The 27,841-nt window shown below is 44.6% G+C and overlaps 1 protein-coding gene across 2 annotated transcripts in view; it reads left to right on the top strand.

Moving 5' to 3' along the window:
• Positions 1 to 26,448, top strand: part of LOC147009505 (heparan-sulfate 6-O-sulfotransferase 1-like) — a 117,307-nt gene extending 90,859 nt beyond the window's left edge. The window contains exons 2-3 of one of the 2 annotated variants that reach the window (XM_085861412.1): positions 23,583 to 23,627; positions 24,536 to 26,448. In XM_085861412.1, the coding sequence (XP_085717538.1) occupies positions 23,583 to 23,627; positions 24,536 to 25,280 (790 nt within the window). In that variant the 3' untranslated portion in view covers positions 25,281 to 26,448. The remainder of the gene's footprint in view (positions 1 to 23,582; positions 23,628 to 24,535) is intronic. The other variant, XM_085861413.1, reaches the window with a different exon arrangement.
• The last annotated feature ends 1,393 nt before the right edge of the window (positions 26,449 to 27,841 follow it).

A 27,841-nucleotide genomic window follows, 5' to 3' on the forward strand; every position in this document is an offset into this window, starting at 1 on the left:
ACAGGTTCATTTCTCCCCAGTATTACAGACAGGTTCATTTCCCCCCCAGTATTACAGACTGGTTCATTTTCCCCCCAGTATTAGACAGGTTCATTTTCCCCCCAGTATTAGATAGGTTCATTTTCTCCCCAGTATTACAGACAGGTTGATTTCTCCCCAGTATTACAGACAGGTTAATTTTCTCCCCAGTATTACAGACAGGTTGATTTCTCCACAGTATTACAGACAGGTTGATTTCTCCACAGTATTACAGATGGGTTCATTTTCCCCCTAGTATTACAGACAGGTTGATTTCTCCACAGTATTACAGATGGGTTCATTTTCCCCCCAGTATTACAGACAGGTTCATTTTCCCCCAGTATTACAGACTGGTTCATTTTCCCCCCAGTATAAGACAGGTTCATTTCTCCCCAGTATTACAGACAGGTTCATTTCCCCCCCAGTATTACAGACTGGTTCATTTTCCCCCCAGTATTAGACAGGTTCATTTTCCCCCCAGTATTACAGACAGGTTCATTTTCCCCCCAGTATTACAGACAGGTTGATTTCTCCACAGTATTACAGATGGGTTCATTTTCCCCCAGTATGACAGACTGGTTCATTTTCCCTCCAGTATAAGACAGGTTCATTTCTCCCCAGTATTACAGACAGGTTCATTTCCCCCCCAGTATTACAGACTGGTTCATTTTCCCCCCAGTATTAGACAGGTTCATTTCCCCCCCAGTATTACAGACTGGTTCATTTTCTCCCCAGTCTTACAGACAGGTTCATTTTTCCCCCCTGTATTACAGACAGGTTCATTTTCTCCCCAGTATTATAGACAGGTTCATTTTTCCCCCCTGTATTACAGACAGGTTCATTTTCTCCCCAGTATTATAGACAGGTTCATTTTCTCCCCAGTATTAGACAGGTTCATTTCCCCCCCCAGTATTACAGACAGGTTCATTTTCCCCCCAGTATTACAGACAGGTTCATTTCCCCCCCAGTATTACAGACAGGTTCATTTTCTCCCCAGTATTAGACAGGTTCATTTTCTCCCCAGTATTACAGACCGGTTGATTTCTCCCCAGTATTACAGACAGGTTCATTTTCTGCCCAGTATTAGACAGGTTCATTTCCCCCCCAGTATTACAGACAGGTTCATTTCCCCCCCAGTATTACAGACAGGTTCATTTCCCCCCCAGTATTACAGACAGGTTCATTTTCTCCCCAGTATTAGACAGGTTCATTTTCTCCCCAGTATTACAGACAGGTTCATTTTCTGCCCAGTATTAGACAGGTTCATTTCCCCCCCAGTATTACAGACAGGTTCATTTTCTCCCCAGTATTAGACAGGTTCATTTTCTCCCCAGTATTACAGACAGGTTCATTTTCTGCCCAGTATTAGACAGGTTCATTTTCTCCCCAGTATTACGGACAGGTTCATTTTCTGCCCAGTATTAGACAGGTTCATTTTCTCCCCAGTATTACGGACAGGTTCATTTTCTCCCCAATATTACAGGTTCATTTTCTCCCCAATATTACAGGTTCATTTTCTCCCCAGTATTACAGACAGGTTCATTTTCTCCCCAGTATTACGGACAGGTTCATTTTCTCCCCAATATTACAGGTTCATTTTCTCCCCAATATTACAGGTTCATTTTCTCCCCAATATTACAGGTTCATTTTCTCCCCAATATTACGGACAGGTTCATTTTCTCCCCAGTATTACGGACAGGTTCATTTTCTCCCCAGTATTACGGACAGGTTCATTTTCTCCCCAGTATTACGGACAGGTTCATTTTCTCCCCAGTATTACAGACAGGTTGATTATTTTATTTTATATTTTATTTTCCCTGAAATGGATGGGGGTTTTGTTGTTCTTATTTTATTTTATTACCCCCCCCCCTCAAATTATGGATGGGTTAATTTATATTTTTGAATTTTTTTCTTTTCCCCCAGAATTAGATGAGGTGATTTTATTTATTCATTTTCCCTCCAGAATAAAGGATGGGTTGATTTTTTTTTTTTTCTTATCCCAGAATTACGGATGGGTTGATTTCCCCCCCCCCCCATCTCCCACCCAGAATTGTTATGGACTGGTTGATTTCCCCCCCCCCCCCCAGATCAAAGTCTATTCTCCTGATTTCTAACCAAACAGGTTCAGAAGGAGCAGACGTACCCTTAGATGCCATTTTGTTCACGAGCTATGAATTTCCTCACTTGCTGTATTCCAGCTCCAGCACACAGTGGCCATCTAACATCACTTCTGCAGTTCATTTACAGCCACATGCCAATGTCGATGAACACTTTGTGTACCGTGAGCAACTGGGTAGCGACAACAAGACTATTCCGGGATGCCCAATGTACACCTACCATTGCAATCCTAAGCACATTAGTTCATCGCAGATGATCATCTCAGAGGAAGTAGGCCTCTTTTAAGGGCTGGCTGCAGAATCTGACTTGTAAGTTGGTCAGGTAGTACATTGAGGTAGAGATGTTGAGAAATCCGAAGAATTCCTTGATTGAGATTGTCCTACATTTTAAGATGGACAAACAACAACTGACTCTCACAGCACGGTTGCTTGTTTAACTTATCCAATACATTGAATTGAAATCGGTTAATTAGCCTATTAACTGAAAGCCATGTGACTTGCTTGGGGTTGAATCTCCTGTTGCAAGTTTTATACCGTGATATTGTTGCGGGCCGGGCGTCGGCGACGAGCACGACCGCTCGATGGAGCCGTAGAGTCGACTCCACCGATCACCTGGAGTTTAGATTGTACTTCTTCGGAAAAGTACGGGTCCCTTATTGGACCATGAAGCGTCAATATTTCTACCATGTGGTACAGGGTTATTTGCCAATTTTCAAAATACCTAGATATCCACGTGGCGATTTACCGAGTCTCCACACCCTCAACGGCACCCGTACGGAACGAGCCGCCAGCGTACTCAAACCGTGTGTGACCAGAGCGGATGGTCACCGAGATCCGTCGGTCCAAATGTCCCCTTACGGCGGCACAACGGCCTTGCTAATTTCCCAGCACGCTAAGCCAATGGAGGAAAGGACACAAACAAGCTGATACATTTCACAAATGGGGATATTTATTAAACAATAGGGAAATGAGGGGAGCTCGTAAGGGCAGAGTTATCCGAATATTGATAAGCACGTATGTACAGCAAGGCACTTAATTACTTAGCAGACTGGCGCCACGAACACACACACCCAAAGAAACGGACCCAAAGCGGTCTTTATTGAGGCCTCCAGCTTGGATGGAGAGGCGAGCTGCAGATCAGAACCTGCCTCGGACCTGTCCACCTCGTGTGGTCTTCGAGCTGATTCGAACCAGGCACTAGCGAGAGGCGAGCTGAATCCAGACACCGGCGAGCCGCGATCAGCCTCCTGAGGTCCGGCGGATCCTCTCGTGCTCCAGAACACGCGCTGGTGAAGACGAGGTTCCGATCCTGCACAATCTGCCTGAGTCGATTCAACCGAGGAACCACCAACCACCTTCCGTGCTCTCCAAACAACCACCAACTAAGAACCAAGAACAACTAACTTCTGTCTCTCCGTTCCCTTTTTATCACTCCTGGGCACAGCTCGCTTCTGGCGTGGCTCGTTCGCCGTCGGTGGGGGCTGTCGCATTCCATTTCTTGGAGTGCCCAAGCGAGCCGATGGGTGGGGCCTGACCTTTCCCCTACTCCGCGCGCTGCCAAGCGAATGGTGGGTGGGGGATGTTGCATTCCATTTCTTGGAGCGCAGCCAAGCAATTTGATTCGTGTCCATATTAGGGAATGGAATTCAGTTAGCTAATGCATTCTGAACACACCCGCATTTCAGCGAGCGCGCGGAGAATGCCGGGAGCAGAGGGTTTTCGTTGGTGTTGTAGTTATCGTTGGTGGTGTCAAATAGAAGAAAACCCTGACTATCAAAGTTACTCACAGCGCATTTACATTTATTCACCCATTAGACCAGGGAAAGGGGAGCTATCTATCCACATTCACTTATCAAAATAACTGAGCTATAGGACCTGAATGTTGTGTGCTCATGGCTTCCAGATTCGCAACAATATAACTTTTTTTTTCCCTCCGCCTCAAAAGTCAGGTGTGGCCTTTGCTTGTCTTCGGGGTGTGAGATGGAATCATAAATGTTGGTCATTATCAAAATGCTGAAAAACAGTTCACAAAGTGGGTTTAGAAGTTATTTTTGTTTTCAAGGATAGATATTCAGATCATAATGCTGCCCTGAGGTATGTAGTTCTCAACGAGAAGGAAGTAGTTGGTGAGGTCTAGAAGAAGATTTGCCAATATCGAGTGAGTGAAGTCGGCACTCGATTTCATGATCAGGCACCGGCAAAATGTCCTCTGTACCAGATTGTATCAAATGCCTGAGATATCCACCGGGACCACCGTGATCCTTTCCACGTCCAAGCATCTATCTATAATTGCAGGGACGACAGGAAGAGCTTGTTTAGCGTTTGATTAGTCGTGCCGAAGCCAGATAGGAGCTAAGGGAGTTTGAGAACAGGAAAGCTCCACGACCTTGCTGACATATTATCCTGTAAGTTAATGATCTGTTTTTAGTCCTGTGTTTGAGAACTGGAATGATGTTTGCAATCTTTCGGGAAGATTTAAGGCTGCCTTTGAGAACTGCCTGACTCTGCACAGAAGAGGCAGTGACACGACGATCTCCACTGAGCATGCTTGTGTCACCTCAGCACCATGCCCAGAATAATAATAAGAAGAAGAACAACGATGCTTCAAGCATAGTTGAAGAGTTGGAAAGATGGTCCTCAGTCTTGCATTAAAACTCGTGTTGTGTCAAACGATGTCAAATATCCTGGAGGTCGTTTGCCCGTAACTCAACACGAGTGCAGAGCATCATATCATGCCTGGATCAGAAAGTGGTTTTATTTTTCATTCATTCTGATGTACTTTTACTATCTATGATCCAGATCGAGTGTGACTGACTGTTTCGTTAAAATGGCAAGTTGATAGGGAAAGTGTGCACACACGAATTGAACGAAAAGCCAAGCTGTGGTTTTGCAAAGTATACGTTGTGTGCCGCTGAGTGTTGGTGCTTCACATCAATGTATCGTTTAGGATCTGTAAATCTTGTGGAGGAGGTATTGAAAATAGTAAAATCCTACTATTTTTTTTTTTTTTTTTTTTTGCCTGCATCTCTCTTGTTTGGGAAATGGAAAGCATATTACAAGGATTACAAGGAATTTATGCACATGAGGAGGCCATTTGGCCCATCATGCCTGCGCCACACCAACACCAGATTTTAAATAAATCCATCAATTCTCCTTCCCTTTGTGTGCAGCCTTTTGTCTGCTCCATTGGTACTCATTTCGCCGACCTCGGAAGGATGACAGGCTGAGTCAACCACACCTGGTATTAATTCAACAGCCAAGCAGAATTTGAACTCAGGACCCGAGGAACACAAACCCGAGAAACTAACCCTAACAGTCAACCCCCTGGTGTTAATTCAGTGGCCAACGGGGCTTGAACTCGGGACCCGAGGATCCCAATGCACCACCCTAACCGCTAAGCCAACACCAGGTTTTTAAACGTACGTTTTTAAAACTTGTGCGTTTGCAACACTTGAGTGTCCGATCTCAGCGATATCTACTTGTGGTGGGCATCGCTTGATTGCAGGTTTGTTCGGACTATTCCGATTTCTTTGTGCTCGTTTTTCCTTCTTGAATCGGATTCCTTGTTGGAGAACATGGGCAGCACTTTTGGCGACTATCCCAACTAGAGCGAAGTCTATTGCACACCATCGCAAATCCCCACGCGCCCCGTCTCAAGCAAAGTTAAAGGATGAAAAAATTTCCACAAGGAATGAGCCAATATCAAATTTTGAGTTAAAAAAAAATATTTTTTTTTGACCCCTGATACCCCAAGTCCCCGCAATCCTGGGGCACGAACCAGGTGTCAAATACAAAAAAATCGTTACACATTTCATGTGTCCCCCCAAATCCTACCCACATTTTTATCCCCACGCTTTTTTTGAAAAAAAAGAGGGATATTGTAATTGGCTTGGTCTGTCCACCGTGCTGTCTCCTAAACAGTTGGGAAGAAATTCATCACCAAACTTGGTAGTTATCAACACATGGTGAGGAGGTGCCGGAGCAGTATCATTTTGGCCCCCAGTCCCCTGGGGTGGGGTCAAAAGGTCAAATACCAAAAAAAGCAATTATGGCCAGATTTTGAAACTTTTATTTATTGAAACTTTGTTAATATAGACAACGTTGGGGAACACATGAAATAGGCAACCGGTTCATGCCCCGGCGGGGGGAGACTTGTGGTCACTGTGGTCAAAACGGAAATTTATTTTTAAAACTCAAAATTTCATATTGGGTCGTTCTTGGTGGAACCTTTTGCCATGTTTCAATTTTTCTTTTGGTGCGAAGCGTGGGGATTTGCGATGGTGCGCCATCGACTTCACTGCAGTTTCTTTTTTATTTTAATGTGTGGGGATAATTACCTCGAGGGTATTCAGAATTGGTCAGTGTAGATTGGTATCGTGTGTCGATCCGACCAGGTTAGGGCATTCCCAAAATTGCTCATTCCCAAAAGGTCATCGTTGTTATCTTTACTTTTAATTAAATAACAAGAGATGGATACCTCGATTTCCAGGAGTCCAACATCCTTCACACTCCGACCTTCAGCTTGATTTGAACACACAGCCTCCTGGGTACCAGTCTCTTGTCATCGTGGCTTGTACCACACAGGTCCTGGATCGTAATTCAAAAAGAAATCCAATTCAGTTTCCAAGTCGATACGGTATTTACTGATTGCAAACGTGCTGTGGTTAAACACTACCGTGTTAGATGAGTAAATAAAATGTTTTATTTAAAGTGTGGGTGGAAACCAAAAGGTGGGGGGCAGGAAAAAAGGGGGATTGAGTAGGTGTAACGTGGTGGGTGGAATATTTGTGAAGCACAAGTGGTTGTTGTGATGAAGTCATTTGCATTGATGGTCATTGTTATTGCTCTTTGTGATGAGCTTGTTGAAAAAGCTTCTTAATCTGTCTTCATTCTTTTTCTGTTTCTTTGTTTGTTTTGTTTGCCGCTGTCCCTGCAAACAACTTGTCGAAATGCCTTTCTTTGAAGCCGCAGGTGACAAAATCACCTGTCTGCTAAAATGTGTCCCAATGAAATAATTTTTAAAATCCGAAACACTAACTGTTGCTCTTGTGCTCATGAAATTCGGAGTGAAATGTGTTCTGAATGAATTTAACATGAAGTCGCTTGTTTTGGTGATTTGTGATGAAATACATACCGCGAGGTTGTGGTGAGGTAGCTCGACCCTCGGCATGTTCTGCCCGGGTTCTTGTCAGGTTGTCGACTTCAAAGCTGTCGTGGTTTTCATCAAACATTACGATGATGTACAAGGAACTTTTGCGCAGGAGGATGCCATTCGGCCTGTAATGCTGCGCTGCACCAACCCCCAGAAACCATCACCCCAAAACACACAATCTACCTACAAGTCCTGCAAATATCTCTGTACCCATCTATCTCCAATGAATCTAGGTCTCTGTCTAATTCCAATTTAAACCGCTCTGTTGTTTCAGCTGCCATGACCTTTCTGGGGAGACCGTGCCATGCGTTAACTACTCCGAGTTACAGATACGGGGGTGAGGGGAGGGTAAGCGGACGGGACAATACCAGGATGCCTGGTACCTGCATGCACCACCAGCAATGCTCCTGGCCTGCAACCCAATAAAATATCAAACATTCCATTAATATCTCCCACCTCCTCTCCTCTAAAACAACACAAAACTCTTTTTTTTTTTGTATCCTTGTGACAAAATGCAGACTACATATTCAGTACCCTCATCACCAACAAAAACGATGAACCTTGCCACCCTCGCTCCCCTTCCCACCTGACACCCACCAATCACACACACACACACACACACACACACACACACACACACACACACACACACACACACACACACACACACACACACACACACACACACACACACACACACACACACACACACACACACACACACGCATCATCCGCACTACCATCCTTGTGCACACTCTTCACACTCCCATCTCTTTCTGCACCCGCAGCACTCCCAACATCGACCGTACCAACCGAAATCCCAATTCCATCGCCCCCGTTGGAAACTCTCTCAACCACATGAGTACCACGACTCTCGCACAGCCTGCCACACCACTTTCACCCTAACCTGCACTTATCACATCCAGTCTGTCGCCTGTCCCCTCAGCACCTCAATGCCAGCAGCACACTCCGCACTCCCATCATTGCCTGCACCCTTCATGCTTTCCACACCTGCTACACCCGCATGCGATCCACACCCTCACCAACGTGTGCTCCTGTCACCTACCCTTCATTATTTCAACTATCTCTATCAGGCGCACCCAACAAACATGCCCCCACCCTCTGGAAACGCTCTCCCCAGTCTCCGCCAATCACCCACATACAACACATAATACACTGTTTTAACCGTTCATGCATTTGTCCCTGGCCGAACGCCATGCTTATATGGTGTGATGCAAGATGGCAGCCACCCCTCTCTGAGGCACTATTGCCGAGTTTAACGTGTATGTGCCGGCCACGCTGCTCCCACACATGCCAGACATGAAGGGGGAGGTGTTTGCTCGTGCTTTATACCTTAAATGCTGAGTGTCACGTGAGGAAGCGGAACGTTCCATTTTAAGCTTGCCTGTTCGAAGAACAGAGAGCTATAGCGATACCCCCGGCGTGAGCGTCAGCGTGAGCGTGAAAATGTTAAAGTTTTTGGTGCAAGTTTTTTTCCTTTCTAATGTTTATATCTACCACACTATTTTTTACTGATTACAATATACAAATACATATATTGCTTTAAAATTATTTGGATCAGACTTCACTGCAATGCTTTATAAAAAAAATATTATTAGACTCGTCTTTTAAAAACGATAAATGTATAAACAGGCGAGCATTGGGTGGATTTGACACCAACTCTCTGGTTAGTATTTGGTTTGTTCTGGCCAGGGTCAGAATCGAACCACCGACTTCCTCAACTCAGAGCTATAATCTCGTCTTTTTGGTCAAATGTTCAGTTTGACCAACAACATATTCATAGTAATGTAGCATTTAAGCTGACCAGCAAGTTACCCGTGTCCGTACGGGATTCTAAACAGGGTCCCTGTTTAGACTATCGTCGAAATTCCAACCTCCGGATGGAGGTGGCAAAAATGCAAATGGCGTTTTTGGTCATTGAGCTGACAAGCTGGGAGAAACGAGCTGGGAACAATATAAATCCACATATTCAGAGAGGGAGCCAAGCTGTAATGGTCCTCTTAAGTCGGCTATCCTGGAAAGAATTGAAACTTGGCACATGTCAAGTACTCCCCATGGGAAACGAGTGTGATTTTTAGGTCATCTCTACCGAGATGACCTGATAAAGCCGGACCAAATGTCCGTCCGTCCGTCAACAATTTTTCTTTCCGATCTTGATGAAACTTAGTATGTGGGTAGAGGTCGATGAGTGTTACACAACGCTGTAACTTTTGTCCGGGTTCAAGGTCAGGGTCAAGGTCACGAGGTCACGTAAGTTATAAAAATCGCCATTTTCAAAACCTATCTCGTCTGCCATTCTACAAGATATTCAGCAACTGTTTATTGATTATGATAGTAAAAAATATTATCTTGTATCTAACAGGACAGATTTTTGAATTGCCTTCCCGTTTGATCGTCACGTGATCTGGAAGATGGCCAAAAACGCCGATGCGATTCGCAAATAAGGAAGGAAGGAGAAATTAAATATAAATATAAAACACATTTTTAGCCTTTTATATTTATACTGTTACGGCTGTGGAAATTCGCAATACACCATAAAGGGTCCTTAGATCAGTTATGACGATAAGTATGTGTGTAGTTAGATTTCCCCACCATTGTTTAGAGGGAATTTCCGTGTTCACCGGGCTGCGATCCTTTGAGATATATGAGATCCTTTGAGAGCCGTTTTTCTTTTCTCTGTCATTATTTTGGACCAATCATCCCCCAACAACCAAATCGCCACCACCAACAACGCCCCCGAACAACTACACCAAACCGCCACTACCTTCACCTCCACAACCCCACCCCGCAAACATCGCCTCACCCCATTCTCAAACGATGCCCGCCAACAACCAAACCACCACAGCAAACCCCCCACCACCTTCGCCTTTCTCCCTCCACAACCATCAACCACACCATCTGTCAACACCGAACGTCGTACTGTCCAAAGCCCGTTCGGTGATTGTTACCAAACGCGTCGTGCCACGAGTGCACATGGATCCTTTCGGGAGAGGAAAAACGGATCAGGAGAGGTTCACGCCCCCTTTCCGTCCGTCCAATGGCTGAGCGTCGGGCGGTGTGGCCCCGCCTCCAAACGCGAAGCATATGTATCCCTTTTTGGAGAGAGAAACTGATCAGGAGAGGTTAATGCCCCCTTTCCGTCCATCCAATGGTTGAACATCGGGCGGCGTAGCACCGCCTCCAAACGCGATTTGATCCGCGTATTTGCATGTGCGCTCCACCTCCGGGCTATATAAGAGCGAACACGGTGCGGCTCGAGGTGGAGTTGGAGAAGTCGGCAGTGGAGGATATACGGGGACGGACGGTGGAAAGGAAGAAGCTCGAAGCAGGCAGTGCAGACGGGGCCCGATTGACGAACGGGGGACGGAGCTCGGAGTGGAGGTCGAGGGGCGAGTTGCGGAGTGGAGCAGGGACGCGGAGGAGGGCTCGGGGGGCGAGAGTTCGCCAGAGTCAGTGCCGGTAACCCCATCCGTTCCCCACCCCAACCGTGGTGCCGACCGAGAAACACGTGCTTGCGCAGAGCACGCCGGAGGGAGCTCCCCGGCCACTCCAGGGGCACGGAGTCAGGCGCGTTAACGCTGACATTGCGGCTTGCCCGCCATCGCGCTACGAGGGCGCGGGTAAGACCACTTCGGTCTCGTGGACCTGGCCGCTCATCCAGGTTCCACGCGCATTTGGTCCACGGACCTGTCTGCCTCCTTGCCTATGAGGGTGGCTTTTGTTTTCTTTGCTTTTTGTGTAAATGTATGTGTGGTGCCAGTCTTGTAAGTAAACCTGTATAAGTGTGCTGAAAATAATTGCCCTTTTTATTTGGTTGTAACTCTGCGTTGTGTTCTTGCTTTCACTGTATACGTGCCCGAATTATTGTATGGCTGTGAATACGTGCTTGCTTGTGTGTGTGTGAAATAAATGTACTTGTCGAACTGTTCCCTGTTTCGTTGCGTCCTTTCCTTTGTTTGAAAGTTCCATCTTGCATCACGGAAGGAATTGGTAGAAGGGTGTAAGCACCCGGTAAATAATCATGTCCGTCGGGGCCGGCGATAAAACCGCTCGGTTATCACTGAAGCACGGAACGGACCGCTTAAGCGGTTCGTGTCCTAGGCTGGCCAGCGGCGAGGTACGATCGCCCGGTTAACTACCCGCGCAGGTACTTTGGTAGGTCGAGTTTGGCGAACAACCCTATCCTGCGCGGGTAGCTGATTGGCACGATTGTGGTGGGGTCGAAAGACCCACCCGTGACTAGCTCCTGGCGATAGTTCCAAGGAGGGTCACGACTGAATTGTCCGTTCCGGTGGGCGACGCGGTCGCGATTTGAGTTACGTGGCCGATCGCACACCGAGCGGCCGAAATTCGTAACAACACATTTTCCGCCTAAGGTGCAAAAGTTTCAAAACCCGAAATGTCAACGCCAGCATTTATTTTCAAAATATAATTTCGTGCGCGTGCGCCAAAATGCCGAGTCATCTTTAACCAAACTGCGCAGTTCGAGCTGCGCAGTAAAACTGCACAGTAGTCTTTGGTCATAACTGAACATTGAGAACTTGTGGTATTATAGAGATGAGCGTCACCCCCACACGGGGGCAATTTTTATTATTATTTAATTATTTTGATGGCATCAGTGGCTTCGTCATGGCGTCACAATTGCATGCGTCAAATGCTTTATCCAGTCATTTTGAAAAATGTTGAGGGTCATTTAGGGATCAATCGTATGGGGGGGGGGGGTGAACATTGAGGATGTCATTGGTCACGTGGTTTGGCAGCCATATTGTTTTTAACATAAAACCTTCAAAAATCTTCTTCTCAGAAACGGCTGAACAGATCGAGGCAAAACTTTGCGGGTATGTTTGCCTAACCATGGGAAGCAAAATGTTTTCCACCTATGACATCATAGGTCACATGGTTTGGCAACTGTGATTTATTTATTTTTATTGTTTTTTTTGAAGAATAACACTTAAAAAATCTTCTCCAGAATGGCTTGACAGATTGAGGGGAAACTTCACCCACATGTTCCCCAAGACTTGGGGATACCAGGGTGTTTACGAAGAATTAATAGGTCACATGGTCTGGCAGCCATATTTGATTCAACGAACATCTTTAAAAAATACATTTCTCTTGAACCGCTTCATCAATTGACGTAAAATTTTTAACAGTTACGATCTAGTAATCATGGGGAGTCTACGTTATAAAATTTCAACCTGATCGGACCAATGGTCTGGCAGCCAGCATTATTGAATATTTTGAATATGGGTTCAGGGATTTAAATCAAATTTGGTACAAGTATGTATAATGATGTAATAATTTGGGCGGAGGCATATCTGCGACGTCGAAGAATGCCCTTCTGGTTTACTTTGGTATTATTTTTACAAAACACTGTGACCATTAGGATGTAAGATCTGTTAGGCCAAATATAATTTTTTTACATTCAGAGCCTAAAAGATTGTGACTCGATTCGTTATGACCTCATTTATGGAGATGCATACGGTCAACGAATGAGGTTTGGTGAGATGTGTGGCCTATTTTCTTGGGACCCCTTGCTCCAGCAGCTCATGAGGCAGGCAGGCATAGCTGTGTATGCTTGGTGTGCACACGAGCTTCATGCCCTCCCTCACTAATGAATGCTTCGAGTGAGATATCTAACCTAACAACATACTCACCTGTGCATGGGAAGTAGTATGCGAATCGTGGCACGGCCTTTTATATATCTATAGTCCTGTTGGCCTCACCCATTGTCGAAGATTCAAATTTTAATGGGGAGGTTGATTCTGGGGAGAGGGACCTTTTGTGTCGGGTGCAAAATAATTTTCTTCACCTCGAAATCCAGACTTCATTTTTAATATCTCGAAATTTTATGACCAAAGCAGAACATTACCATCCTTCAAATTGACAGGTTTCCATCTTCATGGGATATGTGTATGCATGCCCTAGAATATGTCAGGAATTCCTCAGAAAGGTAATAACTTCCACATTTTGTTTTTTGAGGCAGAGGATCCTCAACTTTAAGCCATGGCCTGCACTTTTGTGCCCCCCCCCCCCACATTTTTGAAAACCCCAGTGTCAGGCTTTGTATATATATATATATATATATATATATATATATATATATATATATATATATATATATATAAACCAAAGAAGCACACTGACCCTATGACATGGAGCTGATGTCATATACATAAAGTATGCCAACACACCACCTCCAAACTAGAAGGCATCCATATGGCACTCAAGTCTTTGCGGACTAAGATTTAAAGCCTTTGGTCATGAATAGACGAAAGCACAGGTTGTCACTGTGTTGTTTGTTAATCAGTTTGAATCTGCAGTGGTGATCAAATATACTGTAATACCCCAGAGAGGTTCTGTCTTGTGGGGCATTTGATTTTGAAACATGAATCCGGTAAATTTGGTTACCTGAAACACGAGTGTTATAAAAGTAAACCTATTAACGCTATCAAGCAGTTTTTGCTGGTTTTGCATCCTTTTCATGGCAATTGCAAGATAAGATTGTAATTAGCACCTTTGGCGTCGCGTTGGTGTCTGCGATGACATGATTCATGACGTGTCGAAACACCTTTGATTGCATGGTTATGTAACCTGCCGAATGATGCTGTACTTCCCCATCTCTGGCATCACAATTAGCAAAAAATAAAATCTCTCATTGCATAACATCATCATTTGGGAATTGTATAAACCAATACGTGTGAAAAGAAAATTCCATACCTCCGACAGGCCGACTAGTTCACATTTTGTATCCTGCTGATGGGTCGGATCTGAATCCGGACCTGAATCGAAATCTGATCGGCTTGTTCTTCTTACCCAACAAATTCATCCACCTAGTTTTGTCACAACTCATCCGCAACATTTTGAGATATCGTACTATATATTGTTTTTGGCCCTATCTCTCAATGGTGAAGAATCACTCAAAAAATTCTAGTATCCGGATCTGCGTCCGGATCTTCACCAAAATCTAATCAATTCGTCCTTCTCACACACCCAACCTGTCTACCATGTTTGGTCCGAATCCGTCCACAACTTTTTGAGATGTCGTGCTCACAGACAGGCAAACAAACACAGACGGGGGTGAAAACACAACCACTGTCCACCTTCAGTGGCGGAGGTAAATATGGGAAAAGATATTGCTTACATCAAGCAGCCCATCTGTGGCTAACAAGGTAGTTGTGGTGGATCCAGAATGGTGGTGCATGCACATGATACATTTTGCAGATAAGACACTAAAACGTTTTTGTTTTTCACTTTGTGTACTTAACGCAGATGATTGCGATGATATTACGTCATCGTCATCACACCGGTGGACGTGTGCCTTGCTTTGCCTGGTTCGCTGACTGTACGGACGTGCGTAGCAGCTGCTTTGTGAGTCTTGTCTTGATAAGCGCCTCTCGTCGCAATAACCTTCCTGTAACGGAGCAAATGTCGATGTCACCGACACTCCAAGATTGACGTGATGAAAATAGTGCCACCTTTAGTGGTAGCCGGTACTACAAATCTCTTCCTTGATATTTGATCTGGAGTACGAGTGTGATATGTTGTGATCAATAAAATTTCTTTCAAAAATTACAAAAGTGTATTTCCAAGACTGTGCCGCACCGCATTGACGACCGAAGGAGGACCAAGACGGGTACTCCCGCTCGGAGGGCAGGTGGGCCCATTCGTAAAAATAATTTCTATCCGTTCATGTCATTGTGAAAAATCTTGTACAATAATTTAATCTCGTGCAAAATGAGGTGATAGTGCACACACACACACACACACACACACACACACACGTGTGTGTGTGTGTGTGTGTCGTTGGTAATCTCCATCTGTGCAGGCTTCAGAGGGTGGAACGGAGCCCTTCCAGGTCTCAAAGCATCCACCTGTTTTGGTGTGCATGCGTGTGTATTTACATATTTATTCAGGCCCTATATATAATAGTAAATGTCCGTCTGTCTCCTCCATACATCCAAAACCATGAAGCTGAGGGGCTCCAAACTTTGCATGCATACTAAGGGAACTCCAAGGTAGTGTTTTGGTTAATTTAAACACCCTTTTTGAAAATAATTAATGGCCTCATTTGATGATCCTTTATCAAGGCTCATCCTTGGTCACCTCGCTGTCCTTCACTGGGATCTTAATTTGCCATTTTATTTGGCTTGCTCAACAATGCTTTGACTTAGAACAGGCCGCCACGATTCGGGATCGCCCATGACGATGGTTTTTTAACAAGGTTTCTTAACGATGAGCTTTTTGTTTTCTCCCACTTTCCTCACTTATGCCATCGAATGCTTGAGCAATGGATACATTGCAATGCTTATAAATATTGTCTGTGCTTATAAACATATAAATGTCTGTGGCTTTATTTCATTTTCACGCATGCCATAAACCTCTAGAATATCTTAATCTGAGCGAAATTTCAAAATTTAAACGTCTTTATTTACTTCAGCAGCAGTTCTGACTGCTAAAAGAAAAGTGTTAATTTTTTCCAAATTGGACATTGCTTGACATATCGGGTGTCTCTGGGTGCATGGTCTTTAAATGGGCGATCCCTAATCGCTTGCCAAGCCAGCTCTTTCTTAGAAACCGTTTCATTGGAGTGCTTGCTTGAGTGCTTAAGTCACTTGGCCCGCACTATCCAACCTGCTTGGTTGTTCGTTTCCAAGCCATGGCCAAACAAGGCAAAAGTGTTTGCACTGTCACTGAATATACTGTATCAATCGACTTGAACAAAGTTCAGGCCCTACTCACCTGCGTTTGGTGCCGTGTTGTCGAGAGGTGCCTCTGGCGGTGGCTCGCCCACCGAAAACGTGCAATTTTATTTGACACCACATTTCCCCTTTTTGTTTGATCTTCTTTCACGACCCATCACTTTGACATAGATGGATACATATAAAAAATTAAATGTGTCGTTTTTAAAAGTTTCTTCAACCGTTTAGCTGGAGTGCTTCCTTGAGTGCATAAGCCACTTAGTGAGTGCCCTACAGTCTACAACGGTATTCCGCACATGGCTCGTGTCACAATCCGGAGGTCAGTTTGCTATAAGCATGTACGCAGACAGCACACATGGACATGGCATAAATGGGTAGCTTTGGATTTGTAAAAGGACTCCATGTATGTCTGCCTGCATGCTTGGTTACGTGTGTGCAGTGCGTGGACTGAACTCACACCCAGGCTCGTGGGTGTGTGGCCCCGTGGTGGAGGTTTTAACTTTTAACTTTTAACCACGTAACTTTAACTTTAACTTTAACTCTATTCCTCACTCTCCCTGCACTGCTCTCACTCCCCCACACCCCCAGGAATACCTCTGGCTTCGGCTTCCCCTCCACTCCCACCTCATGTTTATATGTGTACTGTACCGTCCACCGAACAGTGATGACTCCATCTACACCTCACTCTCCGAAAACATGGACCATCTTCTATCTTCTCATCCAAACTCTCTCTTCCTCTTATGTGGCGACTTCAATTGTCATCACGCCAGTTGGCTAGGTGTGGGTACCTCTCTCACCTGCCATGGGACATCAGCAAAAGCTTTCTGTGACTCATTGGGACTGACTCAATCGGTCAACTTCCCGACCCGGATCTCAACCAATGGTACTCCATCTCTTCTGGATCTGATTTTGACAAATTTCCCTGACAATATCTGCTGCTCTTCCTTCGCTCCAATTGGTTCTTCTGACCACGTCCTTATTAAAGTGGACATCTCTCTGGCTGTTATCAGAGAACCACCTCACCGCCGTCGAGTCTGGCATTTCACTCAAGCCGACTGGCAGGGTCTCCGAGCAGCCATCAAACTTACAGACTGGTCTCCTATCACTACTTTCTCAAACATCAACTCATCCTGGGAATTCTTTCAAAGAAACTTGCTCTCCCTCATGCACAGATTTATCCCCTCTCGTGTTCAGTTGTCTTACCCTTCCTCCCGCCCTTGGTTTACTGAAGCTTGTGGCGAGGCAGTTGTCCTGAAACAACTTGCCTTTGCCTCATGGAAAGCAAACCCAACTGAGGGCAATCTCAGTTCTTTCCACAAAGCTCGGAACAAGTGTGTATCTACCCTCAGGAGAGCCAGAAAACAACATCTTTCTCATCTCAAGTCTGAACTCTCAAACCTCTCTCCCTCCTCAAAATCCTGGTGGCGTTTAATCAAATCTGTTTCTGGTGTATGTTCCCCCTCCATCCCCTCCCTTACCTCAAATGGCCGCACTGCTGATTCCACACGTGATAAAGCTGAATGTCTAAACTCGGTGTTTGCAGCTAAATCTTGTGTCCTAAACCCATCACTATCTCTACCCACTTTACCCAGTCGCACCCAACTGTCCCTGGACTCTGTATCCTTTTCTCCTGACAAGGTGGAGAGCTTGCTTTCAAACCTCGAGTCAGATTCTGCAACCGGTCCAGACGGCATCAGCCCACGTGTCCTCAAAGCCTGCTCTTCTGCTCTTGCTCACCCTCTCTCTGTTCTATTCACCCTCTCATTTTCCCAAGGTCATCTGCCATCTGCTTGGAAATCTGCTAACATCACTGCCCTGCATAAAAAGGTGCAAAAACAGATCCCTGTAACTATAGACCAATCAGCCTTCTCCCAATCATCAGCAAGGTTATGGAATCCATCATCGCTTCAGACATGAAATCCTTCCTCTTCTCCAATGGCTTGATTTCCAATCATCAATTTGGTTTCAGACCAGGTCACTCTACCCTAGATATGCTGCTACTGCTCTCCCATCAATGGATGGAGGTCCTCAATGCCAGACAGGAAATCCGAGCCGTATCCCTGGACATATCACGTGCTTTTGACACAGTCTGGCACCCTGCCCTACTCACCAAACTCTCTGCCCATGGTATTCAAGGCCATCTCCACTCATGGCTCGCAGACTTCCTCTCCTGTCGCAGTCAACGTGTGGCCCTAAATGGAGTTCTTTCATCCCCTCTTCCTGTGCAGGCTGGAGTTCCTCAAGGTAGCGTTCTGGGCCCTGTTCTTTTTCTGGTTTTCATCAATGATCTCTCGGACTCTCTGGAAAATCCTCTATTTCTCTTTGCCGATGACTCAACCCTCTGCCGTACCATCTGTCATCCCTCAGACCGGCAAGCAGCAGCTTCTTCACTCACTGCAGATCTGGATAAAATCACAAACTGGTCCAACACGTGGAACATGTCTTTCAATCCAGACAAATCTCACACTCTCACTATGTCTCTTCGAAAGGACCGTTTACAAAACCCCCCATCCACTTTCTCAACAATCCTCTGGAAGAAGTCTTTTCTTTCAAGCTTCTGGGTCTCACTATCTGCCATGACCTTTCCTGGGAAAGTCACATTTCCAACCTTGCCTCAAAAGCCAGTCGCCGACTGGGAATCCTCCGTCGTGCAAAGTCCTTCCTCGGCCCTCTTGAGCTCCTGACCACTTACAAAGCTTTTGTCCGTAGCCTGATGGAGTACTGCTCTCCCCTCTGGGCTGGTGCTCCTGCCTCCCACCTTTCTCGACTTCACGCTGTCGAAACCAGGGCTTTTAAGATCATTGGCATCTCCCGCAATGAAGCTGAGTCTTTGGGCCTCTCACTCAATCACCGCAGGTTGGTCGGTGGTCTTTCTGTCTTCTACCGACTCCTCTCCAGCCTTGCCCCCCTGCTCTCTCTGCGATTTGTCCCCACCACATTTCCACAGGGCGCTCAAGGTCCGCCAACAACCCCCTTCTGGTAAAACTACCAAAATCACGAATCACTGCTCATCTTCACTCTTTCATTCCTCTTTTTTCCCGCCTTTGGAATAAACTTCCTCACTCTATTCTTTCCCATTCTTCCCTTCAGGCTTTCAAAACAGCTGTTCACCACCACCTCTTATCTTCCCCCATCCAAATCCTCGATCTTTTCTACCCCGATAATCCACCCAAGCCCACTTCCTTCAATTCTCCTGCTTTCCTTCCTGAAAGTCCCTTTAATGTCCATCTTCCCCTCGCCATGTTCCCCGTCCCATCCCCATCCCTCTCCCTTCCACAGTTCACCTGTGTCTGTTCCCCAATGTTTTGTCCCTTCCACTCCCGCCCCTCTTGTCTCATGCCTCCTTGCTGTGAGTTGTGTGTTAGCTCTCATACGAGCCTCGACCAAGGTATACAAAAAAAAAAAAAAAAAAAAAAAAAAAAAAAAAAAAACCTCAGCAGCGTATGAGCGATCGAGTTTTCCTTTGTCCTCGTGACTGTTTCTAAAGCAATTGTTTTTTTATATGCAGGGCTTCACACAAGTTTTTAAAAATTAGGTTCTCCAATGAGTACCAGCAGAAATGGTTTGGTACACGCAAAAAAAGAAAAAAAAATTGTCAGCTTCGAATGTGCTCATCTGCTTTCCCAATTGCCACTCCGATTTTTAATGTGATGGTGATGAGTAGTGTGGTGAAGTATAAATTCGAGTTACAAGTCATAATGTAACTTATAATCTTGTAATTTATAAACTTAATTTTGTACACTTAAATTTCGAAATCGCAGGATATCAGAAATATCACGGAAGAATCTTATCCACACCACATGAGAAAACCTTCCATCAAAAGCCTCTGTTGTGCTGGTACGCTTTTGAGCTTTCTGAGCATCTTTGGAGGATGTATTTAGTTGTTTGTTTTTACAGCGCGTGCGCTGTATACAATTGCACCGAGTTTGAAATGTCCCTGGTGTCCCCCCCCTCCCCCACGTGCCTCAAGTGAGCCAATGACGGCCGTCTGGTAGATGGCAGTGCTTAACCGAGACGGAAATGGCGACAATTGACGGAAATACCCGAGTATTTCAATGGAAATTTGTGAAACTAATGTGTTATATATGTGAAAACCATTGAATTTATTGCTTGACGGGAAAAAACCAAAAAACGCTCCCCTCTCATGTACGAACGAAAGACGTCATTTCCGACCACCATGGCATTTCGCGCCGAACGCTGAACACTGAAAGCCAAGTTCTTCTTATGCCGTCATTCTTTTTAATATTGGCCATACACAAGTGTTTCGTCATGCATTAGTAGTTGAAATTTACTTACAATTATGGCAGATATTGGTGGCAAAGTGATAAGTGGTTCTTTCAACCAGGGACATCTTGAATTATTTTCACAACTTTGTACTGTACATTCAAAATATGCAAAAATTAAATATGCTTGAATTCAAAATGTGTTCGTCTATATTTTATATAATAACAATATAACTAATATTATGTAGTTGGTGTAACCACTATGTTTCAATGTTTTGCTCAACAAATATTGTAGCTTTGCTTTCATCTTTTCATCAGCAAAGCTTACATTTTACTCATCATTTGTTTGTCTCTACATTAACTTTATGATTATTATTATTTTTTACATCATTCTTTTGCGGCCCCCTGCCACGCTGTATCGAACAATTTCATTCCGTCTGTTATATATAAAGGTGCTTATCACAATAATAACAAGATTTTTACATTTCAAATACTAAGTACGCTTTTTAATTGTTTTTCAACTGAAAAAGCATAAATTGTATATTTTAACATGAGTGTACTCATTTGCTTCACCACACGCGCTGTATTGAAGGATTTCACTTGTTTGTTTTTTGTTTTAACCGTGCATGAGTACCTGAGTGCCAGTTATGTGAACTGCTGTTTATATGAAAAGGATGTGCTTTACAAAGGTTAATATGCTTCTCTTTGGGAGTTTCAAAGCAAAATATATTTGATGACACCCGATTTCCGAGCAGTTTCCGTTTGAATGTGTTTTTGAAATTACCGAGCCAAATTTTTGTCCACCCATCACACAATGATTGGCAGCTGTTCATATCGAAAAAATAGGAACTTGTAATGTGTTCTGAAGCTCACCTGGATCAGGAGCAACAGACTCACAAAGCCCCCACAGACCCCCTTCGAGCCTGATTTTTTTTTTAATTTTTTTAATGCTATGAACAAAGTTTGGTACATCACGGTTAATTAATATTGTGGTCAAGTTTCATGAAAATCATGCATATAGTTTTGGAGAAGAGAGCAAATACATATTTTTGGAGTGAAACCCTCCACAGATCCCCATGCACCCTGATTTAAAAATATATTTATTTATTTTTTAATGCTTTGGAGAAACTTTGGTGGGTCACAGGTGATGAATATTGTGGTGAAGTGTCATCGAAATTGTGTTGTAGTTTTCGAGAACAAAGCAAATACCTATTTTGGGGGTGTCAACCCCCCCCCCCCCGTAGACCCCCTCAATAAGCGCATATTTTGATGCGGTCAATAAATCTTCACTCAGCATCAGAAATGAAGCTTGTGGCCAAGTTTCATAAAAAATCTTGTGTTTGGTTCAAGCGATAATGACAAGTGTTTACACACTCACTCACTTTAGTACCTGCGGACACTGCTCGATTACATACGCTCACCAGATTATAGTCCAGGTGAGCTATTAATGTTTACGCACATCTCCTTGAAACGTCTATAATGCAACGTTGTTTTTTTTTTTTTTAATTGTTCATTGAAATTCCCACAAAAATGGGTGAAAGCTACTGAAGATTTTTGGGTTGTATACAGTCGTAATAAATGGCACTGTAAACATGTGTGTATGAATAAAAATAAAATGACCGTTTTTACAGCCATTTTTCCCTGCTGTGCAGGGGTTTGGCTTTTTGTTGAGGCAATGTTTTATGGCCGGATGCCCTTCCTGACGCCAACCCTGGTCGCCTCTTACGACACACAGGGATATGGTACACCTATTCTAACCGGGGCATACACCGGGACCAGTACACTGGCACTCATTTCGCCGACCTCTGAAGGATGACAGGCTGAGTCAACCCCCTGGTGTTAATTCAGCAGCCAACGGGCTTGAACTCAGGACCCTGGGATCCCAAGCCGCCACCCTAACCACTAAGCCAACACCAGGCTTGTAAACATGTGTATGTATGTATGTATGATATATATATATATATATATATATATATATATATATATATATATATATATATATATATGTATGTATGATATATATATATATATATATATATATATATATATATATATATATATATATATATATATATATATATATATATATATATATATATATATATATATATATCGTTTAGTCGATAATCACACTGACTCCAATCAGCCGATGCCGATTCCCTTAAAATTTCCTATGTCGGTCGACCAAGCACTAACATGTATATACATATATATATATATATATATATATATATATATATATATATATATATATATATATATATTTTTTTTTTTTTTTTTTTATACACACATACATATGAGGGGCAGGCAATAGGTAACCTTAAAATGGCGATATAAATTTGAGAATGTAATTGTTGATGACATATGTTATATCGATGGGTAAGAGTGATGTTTTGCTTGTTTTCGATCTGGCAATATTGAGCGTATGATGTCAGTAGAGCAGTTCCAAGATGGCGGCTCCCTTCGAAGCATGCACAAGGGAGGAGCAATGTTCTGTCATCTTTTTCTTGGGAAGTGGGGGTGAGATTCCCCATGAAATCCATCGCAGAATGAAAATGCAATATGGTGACGCATGTTTATCGCTGCAGCAGGTGTACTACTGGGACAGGAAGTTTAAAAGTGGAGTGTACAGTGTGGCAGACGCTGCTTGCTCAGGCCAGCCTCACAGCCGACACACCAGCAATGGTTGCAGGAGGTGAACACGTGCTAAGGGAAAGCCGTCACATTATACTGGATGAAGTGGTCTCCGAATTGAACATTAACCATGGTTCAGCACATCTTGTCATTCACTACGTGCTGGGGTTCCGCAAAGTGTCTGCAAGGTGGGTGCCTAAACAACCTACACCCAAACTGAAAGAACCACTTTTGAACTTCCTGTCCCAGTCGTACACCTGCTGCAGCGATAAGCATGAGTCACCATATTGCATCTTCATTCTGCGATGGATTTCACTGAGATTCACACCCTCACTTCCCAAGAAACGGATGACAGAACGTTGCTCCTCCCTTGTGCATGTTTCAAAGGGAGCCACCATTTAACTGCTCTACTGACGTCATACGCTCAACATTGCCATATCTGAAACAGGCAAAGCATAACTCTTACCCATCAATATAACATATGTCGTCTACAAGTACACACACTACATTCTCGAATTTATATCGTCATTTTCAGGTTACTTCTTGACTGCCCCTCATGTATGTGGATATATATATATATATATATATATATATATATATATATATATATATATATATATATATATATATATATATATATATATATATATATGTGTGTTTTGATATATACATGTTGTGCATGCAACTTGCTGTTGTTGGCTGCTATCTCCACATGTAGGTGGATTTCAGGAGATGGAATATGGACACCTACCAGGTCTCAAAGGTGTGTGTGTGTGTGTGTGTGTGTGTGTGTGTGTGTGTGTGTGTGTGTGTGTGTGTGTGTGTGTGTGTGTGTGTGTGTTTCTCCCCCGTTTGCATGACTTGTGCCTTCCATTACATCTGCCATTGTTATTTTGACATCTCACAAAACTTTTTCTTCAACTACTTTGACTGTGATTTGAATGAAGTGAGGGTTGTTTCACTCCTTTTACCAAACCAGCCCATTTCGAGAGCAGTGGCCTTACCCCGGCAGTAAACGACATCAGTGACAATGCCAAGAAACCACCTTTTTGACGGCACAGAGTTGGGAAGAAAAACCCAAACGTTGAGTTGGTCTTCCTGCCCAGCCATTAGAGTGAAGCGTCAATGTCTATTACCCCATCTTGTGTTATATACCCAGTCTTTGGAATGAACACATTGCAACTCCGACATTGGCTTTATGTTTGAATGCTTTCACGTCATCAGCTATCGGCTGTTGTTTGCCACTTGAGTTGTTTGTCAGTTTGATATTGATTTTTGGGACGGGAGAGAGGGGCACTTTCCCTGCACACGTTTAATCTTTCGGATGCACAAGACTAAATTTTCATTCTTGTTACGCATTCCGGTTTCTCATTGTCTGCCTTGTGTGCACCTAATATATGATTAAGGGGAGGGAAGAGGATTGTGTGGGACATATATTGGTGTGTGGGCTGCAAGGGGTTCGTGTTCAATCACTCCACCGTTTTGCATTTGTAATATGCAGGTGGTCATTACTGATGAACTTCCTTCTTAGTTAATGATTTCATCAGATCTTGGAAAAGTTGATGCAAACTTAGCTAACTTAACCCATGCACCTGCATACGCACATAAATAAAAAGACAATAGTTGCTTTTGATTAGTTTTCCAACGTGTTTTTGTTGTTGTGTTTTGCAGCCGAAACTACTACTACATCACAATGCTGCGAGATCCAGTATGGCGCTACCTGAGTGAGTGGCGCCACGTCCAGCGTGGTGCCACGTGGAAGAGCTCGCTGCACATGTGTGATGGGCGCACACCGACGCCAGGCGAACTGCCACCTTGTTACGAGGGTGACGACTGGGCAGGTGTTACGCTGCCGGAGTTTGTGGCGTGCCCTTACAACCTTGCCAACAACAGGCAGGTGCGAATGCTCGCCGATCTCAACCTCGTCGGTTGTTACAATGTCTCGTACATGCCGCAGAGTGATCGTGATCGGGTACTTCTTGACAGCGCGAAGCTCAACCTACGTCGGATGGCCTTTTTTGGCTTGACAGAATTTCAGCGACGGACGCAGTTTCTCTTCGAGCGAACCTTCAACCTACGCTTCATCGCACCCTTTACGCAGTTCAACAACACGCGTGCCGGTGGTGTCGCTGTCGGTAATGCCACCTTGGCAAAAATCCAGGCATTGAACCACCTCGACGTGCAACTTTACGAATACGCACGGGACCTTTTTTTGCAGCGGTACCAATTATCTCGCCGGCATGACCGGCAGCAAAGGCGGCATCGTTGGCTGAATCACCCCTGGTGGACTCAGCCACCTGCCGAGGAGCCGTCTGGCCTTCGGTTAGACGACGACGGTGTCCCCGTGACGGCCGCAGCATTTTCAGCAAAACAGCAGTTACATGAGGATTACTTGGGCAGAGTGGAGAAGTGGTAATTGCTGTCAAGTTTCATCCTTTTTAATCGTCTCGATAATGTCCTTATGCCGTGATTGTCACCAGTTTGGACCGGCCATGAAGCCAATGGTGCCATTTGGGAATCGCTACTTTGGTAGAAGCTAAATGGCTGTACGGCAGTTTTACTGCAGGTGTGCCGAGTCATAACTCTCGTTCATTCCTAGTTTGTCGAGTTGTCTTCGGTCCCATTTCCTTCTGGGATCGGACCTGATCGATCATGTATCAATTGTTACCTCATTTCTTTGGGAGATCTGATCAGATTATGCTGGATAGTAAGCGAGTAGTGTAAAGTTTATGCCCACAGACACCTCTGCCCCTTTCCACTGTGACTAATCTGCTGTCTGCTTGCCTGTTGGGTTCATGGGATATTCGATGAATAGCTGAGTAGATGTCTTTTTAATTAGTCGGTAAGGTAATGGATGACGTGCCACACTGCTTTTACTCTCGGGGCTGTTGTTCAGCATCACACATGAAAGGATGGAAAAGAGAAAAAGAATTGCCAAAGGCATGGAAGACAAAACAGAATAATATGATTTTTATTTTTTACTAACCGCACACGTTGAAGTCCGAGAGATTCGTCGACATCTCCACGTGCTGTTACTCGAAATATAGACCGAGTCTTGACAACAGCGACCCCGATCTAATGCTGAGATACTCACGATACTTTCTTTACTTGGAGTGCGAGTAGCTCGTCTCGCTTTGTACTTGTGACAGCTGAGACAAAAAACGCTGTTTTATCGTTGTCGAATTTCTTTATCTCAAAGATAATGGTGCTGATCCGATCGCCACCCACGCATAGCTTGATCAATCAAATTCCTCGATTTCGAGGATTTGATTCCGAAACATGGACGTACTTTATGCAAACGGTCGTTACCCTTTGCACATGGACATTTTTCTCACCGACCGTACAGATTTCTTGACGTCCACACCACTGTGACTCTCCCACCCCGTCACAATCATTTTTATTTTTATTTGTCTCTCTGTCAATACTAGATCGAAGTATCGGCTGGGTCGACGTCGGCTCGCTTCGGGCCCAGTTTGGAGCACGAAGCATACCCACCCCCCCTCCCCCAAACGTGATTGATGAAAACGAGTGTGCCGATTTTTGTCATCATTTCTGTCTTCAATAAAAGCCCATATTTTCTACAAGTCGTGCGTTTGTCACTTGATTTACCTTTCTGGAACAACAGAGCAAGTCAGATGCCGAAAACTCCAATCAATAGTTACTCTTGTAAACCATCACCCGCTCAACGTAGGCACATGTTAACGGACCGTGATGAAGCCGTCTTGTGCCGTTAATTGGTGTAGTACGGTGCAGGTAGAGTGCAAGGCTGTGTTCGGAAGACATCGTTTTTGTGAATAAAATAGATTTGTCGCTTGGGGAGAGACACGCAGGATACTGTGATTGATGCGGATGAATGTATAAACGATGCTTATGGCATTTTGATAGCCTTTAGGAAAGTACACCGAGGTGCATTTTGGTCGTAACGCTCGCTGTTCGGATGGGTGATTCTGAATCTCGACATGGTTATGATCCTGTTATTTGCCGAAGGGGACTTTCTTGTCTCGGAGGAGGCCAGTCTGAGAAGATTTAGAGTTTTATGCTGCACAGTGAAGTGCAGGCTTGGCAGGAAAGCCTGGAGCTGCGCGTACTCAGCTCCTGAGCCGTTTAAACTGGATTTGAATCTCGGCCTAGCTACAAACTGTCATCCTGGTTTTGCGCAGGTGGGGCGAGGCATCAATGTTTGTGCCGTCTCTTGGATGGACGTTAAACTGAGCGCCGGGCCTACCAGCATGAGTTGGTGGATGTTGAAGATCCCACAGCGTCCTTTTGCGAAGATTATGCAAGCTATCGACGGCACCCTGAACAAATTCCAGCTTTAAACTAGAGGGGGAACTGCATCGGTGACACAACCCCAGAAAATGATGCTACCGCAGTCATGTGCTGCATGCTGAAAGAAGATGTGATGAAAAATAAACACCCCAGCCTTTTTTATTGTATACATGATTGAGGCTCATGTAAGAGCTCGAGCAGAATGGAACGGAGGAAACACCGGCAGCAGAGTAGAAGTGAGAGTGAGATCAAGGGGAGAGGGAGAAGGACACCTGGGGTGGACAAGCTGTAAAAAGGCGAGTTCTTGGAAAATGGGGTCTTTTGAGGTAGAAGAGAAAATGAGTATTGATGGTGGATGACCTGAAATAGTGGTGAACTGCTGGCTTGAAGCCCTGGAGGGAAGAATGGGACTGAACAGACTGGGGCAGTTGGTTGCATAGGTGAGAGGAAAGAGGAACAAATGAGTGGAGGTGAGCAGTGATCCTGGATTTTGATAGTTTAACAAGAAGAGGGTTACTGACAGACCATGTGTACCCAACTAGAAAGCTGGGAGGGAGAGAACCAAGAGAGCAGAGGATGTGAGGCCGCCAGCGTGTCTGCGACGCGAAAGTAACAGGCCTAGACACTATCGGCTTCGTCGTGGGAGATCCCAATGATTTTGAGGGCAGTTTCAAACGTATTAATGTGATGAAGCGATCTCGTGGGTTC

Source organism: Eptatretus burgeri, chromosome 17, assembly GCF_056783735.1.
Source record: "Eptatretus burgeri isolate ZD-2024b chromosome 17, Ebu_testis_v1, whole genome shotgun sequence".
Lineage (NCBI taxonomy): Eukaryota > Metazoa > Chordata > Myxini > Myxiniformes > Myxinidae > Eptatretus > Eptatretus burgeri.